The sequence below is a fragment of the Panulirus ornatus genome, chromosome 15 (assembly GCF_036320965.1).
Source record: "Panulirus ornatus isolate Po-2019 chromosome 15, ASM3632096v1, whole genome shotgun sequence".
Taxonomy (NCBI): domain Eukaryota; kingdom Metazoa; phylum Arthropoda; class Malacostraca; order Decapoda; family Palinuridae; genus Panulirus; species Panulirus ornatus.
In genome coordinates, this window is record NC_092238.1 from 57,705,756 (window position 1) to 57,721,484 (window position 15,729).

General features: G+C 40.0%; 1 protein-coding gene across 1 annotated transcript in view; it reads right to left on the reverse strand.

Annotated features, from left to right (window-relative positions):
* LOC139753639 (kin of IRRE-like protein 2) overlaps positions 1–15,729 on the reverse strand; it is a gene marked incomplete at its 5' end in the record, with an annotated part of 622,394 nt that overhangs the window by 286,513 nt on the left and 320,152 nt on the right. The window contains one exon of the mRNA XM_071670248.1: positions 119–270. Coding sequence (XP_071526349.1) covers positions 119–270 — 152 coding nt within the window. The remainder of the gene's footprint in view (positions 1–118; positions 271–15,729) is intronic.

Consider the following 15,729-nt stretch of genomic DNA (forward strand, 5'->3'; position numbering starts at 1 on the left):
AATATGACATTATCAGCATGATCTAGGAACATGGTTCTGTGGTGTAGATAATTAAAGTTATCTGCGAATAGAAGCTGAGTGAAGAGTCCAGATCGTGTGTCCTTGTATGATAACATACCTTCTCGGTGTGAGTGGTGAAGCGGGTAGTACCGAGGCGCCAAGTGATGACGGCGGGGGGTCTGGCACCCGCTGACTGACACACGACGCTGTACGGCCACCCAGCACTCAGAGCATCCCGGTTGCTAAGGAAACGTACCCATAGAGGCGGAACTGTGAGGGAAAGGCGACAATCTCATCATAAACAATACTGCCGAAAGTGTTGTAGCTTTGTATATACACAAGATTTCCTCTCCGTTTAATCCATGAATTTTCAAAACAATTCTGATGGGTACACTTTTAGTAAATGATATATATATATATATATATATATATATATATATATATATATATATATATATATATATATATATATATATATATATATATATATATATATATATAGACAAAGAAAGGCTGCATCCGCTCAATTTTTTTTTCGTACGTTTGTGATTTCCCATTTTAGTGAGGTAGCACCAGGAACAGATAAAGAAACAGCCTCATTGGCTCATCCACTCACACACACACACACACACACACACACACACACACACACACACACACATACAAACATATGTATTACTTTATTCTTTTACACTTAGTCGCTGTTTCCCGCGTCAACGAGCTAGCGCCGGGAAGCGGACGAGGAATGGCTCAGCCACTCATATGCACACCCACACACACCCACACACACCCACACACACACACATATATATATATATATATATATATATATATATATATATATATATATATATATATATATATATATATATATATATATATATATATATATATATATATATATATATATATATATATATATATATATATATATATATATACATGAGGGGGGAAGGGGTTGTTATTACATGTGTGGCAGGGTGGCGATGAGAATGGATAAAGGCAGACAGTATGAATTATGTAAATGTGTATGTATGTATGTCTGTGTGTGTATATATATGTATACGTTGAGATGTATAGGTATGCATATTTGCGTGTGTGGACGTGTATGTATATACATGTGTGTGTGGGTGGGTTGGGCCATTCTTTCGTCTGTGTCCTTGCGATATCTCGCTGACGCGGGAGACAGCGGGAGAAAGAATACTTCCCACGGACTCCTCACGTGTCGTAGAAGGCGATTAAAGGGAACTGGAGCGGTGGGAGAGGGGAGAGGGGCTACAAACCCTCCCCTCCTTGTATATTAACTTTCTAAAAGGGGAAACAGAAGGAGTCACGCGGGGAGTGCTCATCCTCCTCGAAGGCTCAGGTTTGGGTGTCTAAATGTGTGTGGATGTAACCAAGATGAAAAAAAAGAAGAGATAGGTAGTATGTTTGAAGAAAGGAACCTGGATGTTTTGGCGCTGAGTGAAAGGAAGCTCAAGGGTAAAGGGGAAGAGTGGTTTGGGAATATCTTGGGAGTAAAGTCAGGGGTTAGTGAGAGGTCAAGAGCAAGGGAAGGAATAGCACTACTCCTGAAAGAAGAGTCGTGGGAGTATGTGATAGAGGGGTAGAAAGTAAAACTCTAGATTGATATGGGTAAAACTGAAAGTGGATGGAGAGAGATGGGTGATTATAGGTGCATATGCTCCTGGGCATGAGAAGAAGGATCATTAGAGGCAAGTGTTTTGGAAGTAGCTGATTGAGTGTGTTAGTAGTTTTGATGCACGAGATCGGGTTCTAGTGATGGGTGATTTGAATGCAAAGGTGAGTAATGTGGCAGTTGAGGGAGTACTTCGTGTACATGGGGTGTTCAGTGTTGTAAATGGAAATGGTGAGGAGCTCGTAGACTTATGTGTAGAAAAAGGACTGGTGAATGAAAATACCTGGTTTAAAAAGAAAGATATATGTAGGTATACGTATGTAAGTAGGAGAGATGGCTAGAGAGCGTCATTGGATTACGTGTTAATTAATAGGCGCGCGAAGGAGAGGCTTTTGGATGTTAATGTGCTGAGAAATGCAACTGGAGGGATTATCTTGTGGAGGCGAAGGTGAAGAATTGTAGAGGTTTTCAGAAAAGAAGAGAGAATGTTGGGGTGGAGAGAGTGGTGAGAGTAAGTGAGCTTGAGAAAGAGACTTGTATGAAGAAGTACCAGAAGAGACTGAGCACAGAATAGAAAAAGGTGAGAACAAAGGACATAAGGGGAGTGGGGGAGGAATGGGATCTATTCAGGGAAGCAGTGATGGCTTGTACATAAGATGATTGTGGCATGAGAAGTATGGGAGGTGTGTAGATTAGAAAGGGTAGTCAGTGGTGGGATGAAGATGTAAGATTATTAGTTTAAGACAAGAAAGAGGCCTTTGGACGATTTTTGCCGGGAAATAATACAGAAGACTAGGATATGTATAAAAGAAAGAGGCAGGTGGTCAATAGAAGAGTGTATGAGCTGATAAAGAGGGCAAATGAGAGTTGGGGTGAGAGAGAATCATTAAATTTTAGGGAGAATAAAAAGACATTTTGGAAGGAGGTAAATAACATACGTAAGGCAAGGGAACAAATGGGAACATCAGTGAAGGGGGCTAATGGGGAGGTGATAACAAGTAGTGGTGATATGAGAAGATAGAACGAGTGTTTTGAAGGTTTGTTGAATGTGTCTGATGATAGAGTTGCAGATATAGGGTGTGTTGGTTGAGGTGGCGTGCAAAGTGAGAGGGTTAGGGAGAATGATTTGGTTAACAGAGAAGAGGAAGTAAAAGATTTCCGGAAGATGAAACCTGGCAAGGCAGCGGGTTTGGATGGTATTGCAGTGGAATTTTTTTTAAAAAAGGGGTTGACTGTATTGTTGACTGGTTGGTAAGGTTATTTAATGTATGTATGACTCATGGTGAGGTGCCTGAGGATTGGCGTGATGCTTGCATAATGCCATTGTACAAAGGCAAAGGGGATAAAAGTGAGTGCTCAAATTACAGAGGTATAAGTTTGTTGAGTATTCCTGGGAAATTATATGGGAGGGTATTGATTAAGAGGGTGAAGGCATGTATAGAGCATCAGTTCGGGGAAGAGCAGTGCGGTTTCAGGAGTGGTAGAGGATGTGTGGATCAGGTGCTCGTTTTGAAGAATGTATGTAAGAAATACATAGAAAAGCAAATGGATTTGTATGTAGCATATATGGATCTGGGGAAGGCATATGATAGCGTTGATAGAGATGCTCTGTGGAGGGTATTAAGAATATATGGTGTGGGAGGCAAGTTCTTAGAAACAGTGAAAATCTTTTATCGAGGATGTAAGGCATATATACGCGTAGAAAGAGAGGAGAGTGACTGGTTCTTAGTGAATGTCGGTTTGCGGCAGGGGTGCGTGATATCTCCATGATTGATTAATTTGTTTATGGATGGGTTTTTAAGGGAGGTGAATGCAAGAGTTTTGGAAATAGGGGCAAGTATGCAGTCTGTTGTGGATGAGAGAGCTTGGGAAGTGAGTCAGTTGTTTTTCGCTGATGATAGATCGCTGGTGGCTGATTCGGGTGAAAAACAGCAGAAGCTGGTGAATGAGTCTAGTAAAGTATGCGAAAGAAGAAAGTTGAGAGTAAATATGAATAAGAGCAACGTTATTAGGTACAGTAGGGTTGAGGGACTAGTCACTTGGGAGGTAAGTTTTAATGGAGAAGAACTGGAGTAAGTGAAGTGTTTTAGATATCTAGGAGTAGATTTGGCAGCGGATGGAACCATGGAAGTGGAAGTGAATCATAGGGTGGGAGAGGGGGCGAAAGTCTTGGGAGCATTGGAAAATGTATGGAAATCGAGAACGTTATCTTGGAAAGCAAAAATGGGTATGTTTGAAGGAATAGTGGTTCCAACAATGTTATATGGTTGCGAGGCGTGGGCTATAGATAGAGTTGTGCGGAGGAGGGTGGATGTGATAGAAATGAGATGTTTGAGGACAATATGTGGTGTAAGGTGGTTTGATCGAGTAAGTAATGATAGGGTAAAAGAGATGTGTGGTAATAAAAAGAATGTGGTTGAGACAGCAGAAGAGGATGTTTTGAAATGGTTTGGTCACATGGAGTGAATGCGTGAGGAAAGATTGACAAAGAGGATATATGTGTCAGAGGTGAAGGGAACGAGGTGTGGGAGACCAAATTGGAGGTGGAAAGATGGAGTGGTAAAATGTTCTGAGTGATCGGGACCTGAACATGCAAGAGGGTGAAAGGCGGGCAAGGAATAGAGTGAATTGTAACGATGTGGTATACCGGGGTCGACGGGCTGTCAACGGATTGAACCAGTGGCTTGTGAAGCGTCTGGGGTAAACATGGAAAGTTTTGTGGGGTCTGGATGTGGAAAGGGAACAGTGGTTTCGTTGCACTATACATGACAGTTAGAGACTGTGTGTGAACGAATGTGGCCTTTGTTGTCTTTTCCTAGCACTACCTCTCGGACATGCGGGGAAAGGAGGTTGTCATTTCATGTTTGCCGGGATGGCGACGGGAATGAATAAGCGCGGACAGTATGAATTATGTACATGTGTATATATGTATATGTCTGCGTGTGTATATATATGCATACGTTGAGATGTATAGGTATGCATATGTGCGTCTCTGGGCGTGTATGTATATTCATGTGTATGTAGGAGAGTTGGGTCATTCTTTCGTCTGTTTCCTTGCGCAACCTCGCTAACGCGGGAGACAGCGACAAAGTATAATAATAATGATAATAATGATGATGTTAATAATAACAATAATAATAATAATAATGATAATAATAATAAAAACGATCACATTTTTACCAAATGGCGTTCTAGCTTCGTCTCTTCGATGTATATCAACTGACTTATATTTCTCTCTTGTGTCTCCCCTGATGATGTGATTATTACACGAAAGTGCACTTGGGAACTTTTCGTGTTTCATTTTCCCCGTGGACTCATAGGAATACATATATATATATATATATATATATATATATATATATATATATATATATATATATATATATATATATATATATATATATATATATATATATATATATATATATATATATATATACATGTATATATATAAGGGGATAAGGGAGAAAGAATATTTCCCACGTATTCCCTGCGTGTCGTAGAAGGCGACTAAAAGGGGAGGGAGCGGGTGGCTGGAAATCCTCCCCTCTCACTTTTTTTGTTAATTTTCCAAAAGAGGGAACAGAGAAGGGGCCCAGGTGAGGACATTCTCTCAAGGGCCCAGTCCTCTGTTCTCAACGCTACCTCGCTAATGCGGGAAATGGCGAATAGTATGAAAGAAAAAAAAGATATATATATATATATATATATATATATATATATATATATATATATATATATATATATATATATATATATATATATATATATATATATATATATATATGTATATATATATATATATATATATATATATATATATATATATATATATATATATATATATATATATATATATATATATATATATATATATATATATATATATATATATACATATATACATATATATATATATATATATATATATATATATATATATATATATATATATATATATATATATATATATATATATATATATATTCTTTTTTATTTATTTTTTATTTTGCTTTGTCGCTGTCTCTCGCGTTAGCTAGGTAGAGCAAGGAAAAAGACAAAAGAATGGCCCAACCCACTCACATACGCATGTATATACATACACGTCCACACACGCAAATATACATACCTATACATCTCAACGTATACATATATATATACACACACAGACATATACATATATACACATGTACATAATTCATGGTCTGCTTTTATTCATTTCCGTCGCCTCCTTGCCGCACATGAAAAAACAACCCCCTCCCCCTTCATGTCCGCGAGGAAGCGCTAGGAAAAGATAACAAAAGCCACATTCGTTCACACTAAGTCTCTAGCTGTCATGTAATAATGCGCCAAAACCACAGCTCCCTTTCCACATCCAGGCCCCACACAACTTTCCGTGGTTTACCCCAGACGCTTCACATGCCCTGGTTCAATCCATTGACAGCACGTCTACCCCGGTATACCACATCGTTACAATTCACTCTATTCCTTACACGCCTTTCACTTTCCTGCATGTTCAGGCTCCGATCACTCAAAATCTTTTTCACTCCATCTTTCCATCTCTAATTTGGTCTCCCACTTCTCCTCGTTCCCTCCACCTCTCACACATATATCCTCTTGGTCAATCTTTCCTCACTCATACTCTCCATGTGACCAAATCATTTCAAAACACCCTCTTCTGCACTCTCAACCACCCTCTCTTTATTACCACACAACTCTCTTACCCTATTATTACTTACTCGATCAAACCACTTCATGCCACATATTGTCCTCAAACATCTCATTTCCAGCACATCCACCCTCTTCCGCACAACTCTATACATAACCCACGCCTCGCAAACATAAATCATTGTTGGAGCCACTATTCCTTCAAACATACCCATCTTTGCTTTCCGAGATAATGTTCTCGACTTCCACACATTATTCACCGCTTCCAGAATTTTCGCCCCTTCCACAACCCTATGATTTACTTCCGCTTCCATAGTTCCATCCACTGCCAAATCCACTCCCAGATATCTAAAACACTTCACTTCTTCCAGTTTTTCTCCATTTAAACTTACCTCCCAATTAACTTGACCCTCAACCCTACTGTACCTAATAACTTTGCTCATATTCACATTTACTCTCAGCTTTCTTCTTTCATACACTTTACCAAACTCAGTCACCAGCTTCTGCAGTTTCTCACATGAATCAGCCACCAACGCTGTATCATCAGCGAACAACAACTGACTCACTTCCCAAACTCTCTCATCCTTAAAAGACTGCGTACTTGAAACTCTTTCCAAAACTCTTGCATTCACCTCCCTAACAACCCCATCCATAAACAAATTAAACAATATCTGACACATCACGCATTCCTGCCGAAAACCTACATTCATAGAGAACTAATTACTTTCCTGTCTTCCTACACGTACACATGCATTATATCTTCGATAAAAACTTTTCACTACTTTTCACAACTTGCCTCCCACACCATATATTATTAATACCTTCCACAGAGCATCTCTATCAACTCTACCATATGCCTTCTCCAGATCCATATATGCTACATACAAATCCATTTGCTTTTCTAATTAATTCTCATATACATTCTTCAAAACAATCTCATGATCCACACATCCTCTACCACTTCTGAAACCACGCTGCTCTTCCCCAATCTGATGCTATGAACATGCCTTTACCCTCTGCACCAATACCCTCTCATATAATTTGCCAAGAATACTCAACAGACTTATACCTCTTTAATTTGAGCACTCTCCTTCATCCCCCTTTGTATTTTTACATGCATTCCGCCAATCCTCAGGCACCTCACCATGAGTCATACATACATTAAATATCCTTACCAACCAGTTACCATCACAGTCACCCCCTTTTTATATGAATTCCTCTGCAATACAATCGAAACCCGCTGAATGCCAGCTTTCATCTTCTGCAAAGCTTTTACTACCTCTTCTCTATTTAACAAATCATTCTCCCTAAATTTCTCACTTCGCACAGCACCTCGACCAAAACACCATATATATATAAGCCACTCTAACATCTAACACATTAAAAAAAAACTTCAAAAAACTCATTTCAACTCCTTCTCACATCATCAGAACTTGCTATCACCTCTCCATTAGCCCCATTCACCGATGTTCCCATTTGTTCTCTTGTCTTACGCATTATATCCACCTCCTTCCAAAACATCTTTTTATTCGCCCTAGAATTTAATGATACTCTCTTATTCCAACTCTCATTTTCCTCTTTTTCACCTACTCCACCTTTCTCTTGACCTCCTGCCACTTTCTTTCATACATCTTCCAGTCATTTCCACTGTTTTCCTGCAAAACTCGTCTAAAAGCATCTCTCTTCTCTTTCACTAATAATCTTACTACTTCATCCTACAACTCACTACCCTTTATAATCGGCCCACCTCCCACGCCTCTCATGCCAAAATCATCTTTTGCGCAAGCCATCAATGCTTCCCTAAATACATCCCATTCCTCCCCCACTCCCCTTATGTCCTTTGCACTCACCTTTTTCCATTCTACACTCAGTCTCTCCTAGTACTTCCTCACAGGAGTCTCCTTCCTACACTCACTTTCTCTCACCACTCTCTTCACCCCAACATTCTCTCTTCTTTTATGAAAACCTCTACAAATCTTCACCTTCGCCTCCACAAGATAAAGATCAGACATCCCTCCAGTTGCACCTCTCAGCACATTAACATCCAAAAGTCTCTCTTTCGCGCGCCTATCAATTAACACGTAATCCAATAACGCTCTCTGGCCATCTTTCCTATTTACATACGAATATTCATTTATACCACCATTCCCTTTTCAGCACAAAAATCTATAAGCTCTTCACCCTTTCCATTTCCAACACTAAACACCCCATGTACGCCAGTCGATCCGTCAACTGCCACATTGCTCACCTTTGCATTCAGATCACCCATCACATTAACCTGGTCTCGTGCATCAAAGCTACTAGCATACTCACTCAGGTTCTCCCAAAACACTTGCCTCTCATGATCTTCCTTCTCAAGCCCGGGTGCATATGCACCAATAATCACCTATCTTTGTCCATCCACTTTCAGTTTTACCTATATCAATCTAGAGTTTACTTTCTTACATTCTATCACATACTCCCACCACTCCTGTTTCAGGAGCTGTGCTACTCCTTCCCTTGCTCTTGTCCTCTCACCAACACCTGGTTTACTCCCAAAACATTCCCAAACCATTCATCCCCTTTATCCTTAAGTTTCGTCGCATTCAGAGCCAGAACATCCAGGTTCCTTTCCTCAAACATACTACCAATCTCTCCTTTATTCTCTTTTTGGATACATCCACAGACATTTAGACACCCCAGTCTGAGCCTTCGAGGAGAATGGGCACTCCGCACGTGCCTCCTTTTTCTGTTTCCACTTTTAGAAACTTAAATAAGAAGGAGGGGAGGCTTTATAGTCCGACTCACCCGTCCCCTCTAGTCGCCTTCTAAGACACGCGAGGAATGCGTGGGAAGTATTTCTTATCCCTTATCGACAGGGATATATATATATATATATATATATATATATATATATATATATATATATATATATATATATATATATATATATATATATATATATATATATATATATATATATATATATATATATATATATATATATGTATATATATATATATATATATATATATATATATATATATATATATATATATATATATATATATATATATATATATGAATATATATATATATATATATATATATATATATATATATGGTGTTTTTGACAAGAAAATAGTGAAGTTGGAGAAAAATGTAGCTTAGACATTGAAGCTTATTGATACAGTGGTGAAATTGATGAGAACTGCTATTTACGTTTGTGTGAATAAATCCATAGCCAGAGGTTGAACCATTATGTGACATTCATTTTTTTTCATTCATTTCAAGCTAAAAGTTTGTTTCTAAATTGTTTCTTACATTTTTCATATGTATATATATGTATGTGTGTGTGTGTGTGGGTATGTGCGTATGTGTGTGTATGTGTGTGTGTGTGTATATGTATATATATATGTATATTATCCCTGGGGATAGGGGTGAAAGAATACTTCCCACGTATTCCTCGCGTGTCGTAGAAAGCGACTAGAGGGGACGGGAGCGGGGGGCCGGAAATCCTCCCCTCCTTGTATTAACTTTCTAAAATGGGAAACAGAAGAAGGAGTCACGCGGGGAGTGATCATCCTCCTCGAAGGCTCAGAGTGGGGTGCCTAAATGTGTGTGGATGTAACCAAGATGTGAAAAAAGGAGAGATAGGTAGTATGTTTGAGGAAAGGAACCTGGATGTTTTGGCTCTGAGTGAAACGAAGCTCAAGGGTAAAGGGGAAGAGTGGTTTGGAAATGTCTGGGGAGTGAAGTCAGGGGTTAGTGAGAGGACAAGAGCAAGGGAAGGAGTAGCAATACTCCTTAAACAGGAGTTGTGGGAGTATGTGATAGAATGTAAGAAAGTAAATTCTCGATTAATATGGGTAAAATTGAAAGTTGATGGAGAGAGGTGGGTGATTATTGGTGCATATGCACCTGGGCATGAGAAGAAAGATCATGAGAGGCAAGTGTTTTGGGAGCAGCTGAATGAGTGTGTTAGCGGTTTTGATGCACGAGACCGGGTTATAGTGATGGGTGATTTGAATGCAAAGGTGAGTAATGTGGCAGTTGAGGGAATAATTGGTATGCATGGGGTGTTCAGTGTTGTAAATGGAAATGGTGAAGAGCTTGTAGATTTATGTGCTGAAAAAGGACTGATGATTGGGAATACCTGGTTTAAAAAGCGAGATATACATAAGTATACTTATGTAAGTAGGAGAGATGGCCAGAGAGCGTTATTGGATTACGTGTTAATTGACAGGCGTGCGAAAGAGAGACTTTTGGATGTTAATGTGCTGAGAGGTGCAACTGGAGGGTTGTCTGATCATTATCTTGTGGAGGCTAAGGTGAAGATTAGTATGGGTTTTCAGAAAAGAGGAGTGAATGTTGGGGTGAAGAAGGTGGTGAGAATAAGTGAGCTTGGGAAGGAGACCTGTGTGGGGAAGTACCAGGAGAGACTGTGTACAGAATGGAAAAAGGTGAGAACAATGGAAGTAAGGGGAGTGGGGGAGGAATGGGATGTATTTAGGGAATCAGTGATGGATTGCGCAAAAGATGCTTGTGGCATGAGAAGAGTGGGAGGTGGGCTGTTTAGAAAGGGTAGTGAGTGGTGGGATGAAGAAGTAAGAGTATTAGTGAAAGAGAAGAGAGTGGCATTTGGACGATTTTTGCAGGGAAAAAATGCAATTGAGTGGGAGAAGTATAAAAGAAAGAGACAGGAGGTCAAGAGAAAGGTGCAAGAGGTGAAAAAAAGGGCAAATGAGAGTTGGGGTGAGAGACTATCAGTAAATTTTAGGGAGAATAAAAAGATGTTCTGGAAGGAGGTAAATAGGGTGCGTAAGACAAGGGAGCAAATGGGAACTTCAGTGAAGGGCGTAAATGGGGAGGTGATAACAAGTAGTGGTGATGTGAGAAGGAGATGGAATGAGTATTTTGAAGGTTTGTTGAATGTGTCTGATGACAGAGTGGCAGATATAGGGTGTTTTGGTCGAGGTGGTGTGCAAAGTGAGAGGGTTAGGGAAAATGATTTGGTAAACAGAGAAGAGGTAGTAAAAGCTTTGCGGAAGATGAAAGCCGGCAAGGCAGCAGGTTTGGATGGTATTGCAGTGGAATTTATTAAAAAAGGGGGTGACTGTATTGTTGACTGGTTGGTAAGGTTATTTAATGTATGTATGACTCATGGTGAGGTGCCTGAGGATTGGCGGAATGCGTGCATAGTGCCATTGTACAAAGGCAAAGGGGATAAGAGTGAGTGCTCAAATTACAGATGTATAAGTTTGTTGAGTATTCCTGGTAAATTATATGGGAGGGTATTGATTGAGAGGGTGAAGGCATGTACAGAGCATCAGATTGGGGAAGAGCAGTGCGGTTTCAGAAGTGGTAGAGAATGTGTGGATCAGGTGTTTGCTTTGAAGAATGTATGTGAGAAATACTTAGAAAAGCAAATGGATTTGTATGTAGCATTTATGGATCTGGAGAAGGCATATGATAGAGTTGATAGAGATGCTCTGTGGAAGGTATTAAGAATATATGGTGTGGGAGGCAAGTTGTTAGAAGCAGTGAAAAGTTTTTATCGAGGATGTAAGGCATGTGTACGTATAGGAAGAGAGGAAAGTGATTGGTTCTCAGTGAATGTAGGTTTGCGGCAGGGGTGTGTGATGTCTCCATGGTTGTTTAATTTGTTTATGGATGGGGTTGTTAGGGAGGTGAATGCAAGAGTCCTGGAAAGAGGGGCAAGTATGAAGTCTGTTGGGGATGAGAGAGCCTGGGAAGTGAGTCAGTTGTTGTTCGCTGATGATACAGCGCTGGTGGCTGATTCATGTGAGAAACTGCAGAAGCTGGTGACTGAGTTTGGTAAAGTGTGTGGAAGAAGAAAGTTAAGAGTAAATGTGAATAAGAGCAAGGTTATTAGGTACAGTAGGGTTGAGGGTCAAGTCAATTGGGAGGTAAGTTTGAATGGAGAAAAACTGGAGGAAGTGAAGTGTTTTAGATATCTGGGAGTGGATCTGTCAGCGGATGGAACCATGGAAGCGGAAGTGGATCATAGGGTGGGGGAGGGGGCGAAAATTTTGGGAGCCTTGAAAAATGTGTGGAAGTCGAGAACATTATCTCGGAAAGCAAAAATGGGTATGTTTGAAGGAATAGTGGTTCCAACAATGTTGTATGGTTGCGAGGCGTGGGCTATGGATAGAGTTGTGCGCAGGAGGATGGATGTGCTGGAAATGAGATGTTTGAGGACAATGTGTGGTGTGAGGTGGTTTGATCGAGTAAGTAACGTAAGGGTAAGAGAGATGTGTGGAAATAAAAAGAGCGTTGTTGAGAGAGCAGAAGAGGGTGTTTTGAAATGGTTTGGGCACATGGAGAGAATGAGTGAGGAAAGATTGACCAAGAGGATATATGTGTCGGAGGTGGAGGGAACGAGGAGAAGAGGGAGACCAAATTGGAGGTGGAAAGATGGAGTGAAAAAGATTTTGTGTGATCGGGGCCTGAACATGCAGGAGGGTGTAAGGAGGGCAAGGAATAGAGTGAATTGGAGCGATGTGGTATACAGGGGTTGACGTGCTGTCAGTGGAATGAATCAAGGCATGTGAGGCGTCTGGGGTGGACCATGGAAAGCTGTGTAGGTATGTATACACGTGTGTGGACATGTGTATGTACATGTGTATGGGGGGGGGGGGGGGGTTGGGCCATTTCTTTCGTCTGTTTCCTTGCGCTACCTCGCAGACGCGGGAGACAGCGACAAAGTATAAAAAAAAAAAAATATATATATATATATATATATATATATATATATATATATATATATATATATATATATATATATATATATATATATATATATATATATATATATATATATATATATATATATATATATATATATATATATATATATATATATATATATATATATATATATATATATATATATATATATATATATATATATATATATATATATATATATATTCCTATGAGTCCACGTGAAAAATGAAACACGAAAAGTTCCCAAGTGCACTTTCGCGTAATAATCACATCATCAAGGGAGACACAAGAGAGAAATATAACAGTCAGTTGATATAAATCGAAGAGACGAAGCAAGGATGCCATTTGGTAAACATGTGATTGTCCAAAACATATACAGCTAGCTGTCATCTCAATCAATACCCTCCCATATAATTTCCCAGGAATAATCAATCAAGTTATAACTCTGTAATTTGAGTATTCACTTTTATTCCCTTTGCCTTTGTACAATGGCACTATGCAAGCATTCCCCCAATCCTCAGGCACCTCACCATGGGTCATACATTCATTAATTAACCTTATCAAGCAGTGACCAATACAGTCATGCCACTTTTTAATAGATTCCACTGCAATACCATCCAAACCTGCAGCTTTGCCGGCTTTCATCTTCCGCAAAGCTTTTACTACCTCTTCTCTGTTTGCCAAATTATTCTCCCTAACCCTCTCACTTTGCGTAGCAACTCGACCAAAACACCTTATATATATATATACATATATATATATATATATATATATATATATATATATGGCCCAACCCCCCCCATACACATGTATATACATACGTTCACACACGCAAATATACATACCTACACAGCTTTCCATGGTTTACCCCAGACGCTTAACATGCCCTGCTTCAATCCACTGACAGCACGTCAACCCCGATATACCACATCGCTCCAATTCACTCTATTCCTTGCCCTCCTTTCACCCTCCTGCATGTTCAGGCCCCGATCACACAAAATCTTTTTCACTCCATCTTTCCACCTCCAATTTGGTCTCCCTCTTCTCCTTGTTCCCTCCACCTCCGACACATATATCCTCTTGGTCAATCTTTCCTCACTCATCCTCTCCATGTGCCCAAACCACTTCAAAACACCCTCTTCTGCTCTCTCAACCACGCTCTTTTTATTTCCACACATCTCTCTTACCCTTACGTTACTTACTCGATCAAACCACCTCACACCACACATTGTCCTCAAACATCTCATTTCCAGCACATCCATCCTCCTGCGCACAACTCTATCCATAGCCCACGCCTCGCAAACATACAACATTGTTGGAACCACTATTCCTTCAAACATACCCATTTTTGCTTTCCGAGATAATGTTCTCGACTTCCACACATTCTTCAAGGCCCCCAGGATTTTCGCCCCCTCCCCCACCCTATGATCCACTTCCGCTTCCATGGTTCCAGATCAACTCCCAGATATCTAAAACACTTCACTTCCTCCAGTTTTTCTCCATTCAAACTCACCTCCCAATTGACTTGACCCTCAACCCTACTGGACCTAATAACCTTGCTCTTATTCACATTTACTCTTAACTTTCTTCTTCCACACACTTTTCCAAACTCAGTCACCAGCTTCTGCAGTTTCTCACATGAATCAGCCACCAGCGCTGTATCATCAGCGAACAACAACTGACTCACTTCCCAAGCTCTCTCATCCCCAACAGACTTCATCCTTGCCCCTCTTTCCAAAACTCTTGCATTTACCTACCTAACAACCCCATCCATAAACAAATTAAACAACCATGGAGACATCACACACCCCTGCCGCAAACCTACATTCACTGAGAACCAATCACTTTCCTCTCTTCCTACACGTACACATGCCTTACATCCTCGATAAAAACTTTTCACTGCTTCTAACAACTTTCCTCCCACACCATATATTCTTAATACCTTCCACAGAGCATCTCTATCAACTCTATCATATGCCTTCTCCAGATCCATAAATGCTACATACAAATCCATTTGCTTTTCTAAGTATTTCTCAGATACATTCTTCAAAGCTAACACCTGATCCACACATCCTCTACCACTTCTGAAACCACACTGCTCTTCCCCAATCTGATGCTCTGTACATGCCTTCACCCTCTCAATCAATACCTTCTAATATAATTTACAAGGAATAGTCATCAAACTTATACCTCTGTAATTTGAGCACTCACTCTTATCCCCTTTGCCTTTGTACAATGGCACTATGCACGCATTCCGCCAATCCTCAGGCACCTCACCATGAGTCATACATACATTAAATAACCTTACCAACCAGTCAACAATACAGTCACCCCCTTTTTTAATAAATTCCACTGCAATACCATCCAAACCCGCTGCCTTGCCGGCTTTCATCTTCCGCAAAGCTTTCACTACCTCTTCTCTATTTACCAAATCATTTTCCCTAACCCTCTCACTTTGCACAGCACCTCGACCAAAACACCCTATATCTGCCACTCTATCATCAAACACATTCAACAAACCTTCAAAATACTCACTCCATCTCCTTCTCACATCACCACTACTTGTTATCACCTCCCCACTTGTGCCCTTCACCGAAGTTCCCATTTGCTCCCTTGTCTTACGCACTTTATTTACCTCCTTCCAGAACATCTTTTTATTTTCCCTAAAATTTAATGATACTCTCTCACCCCAA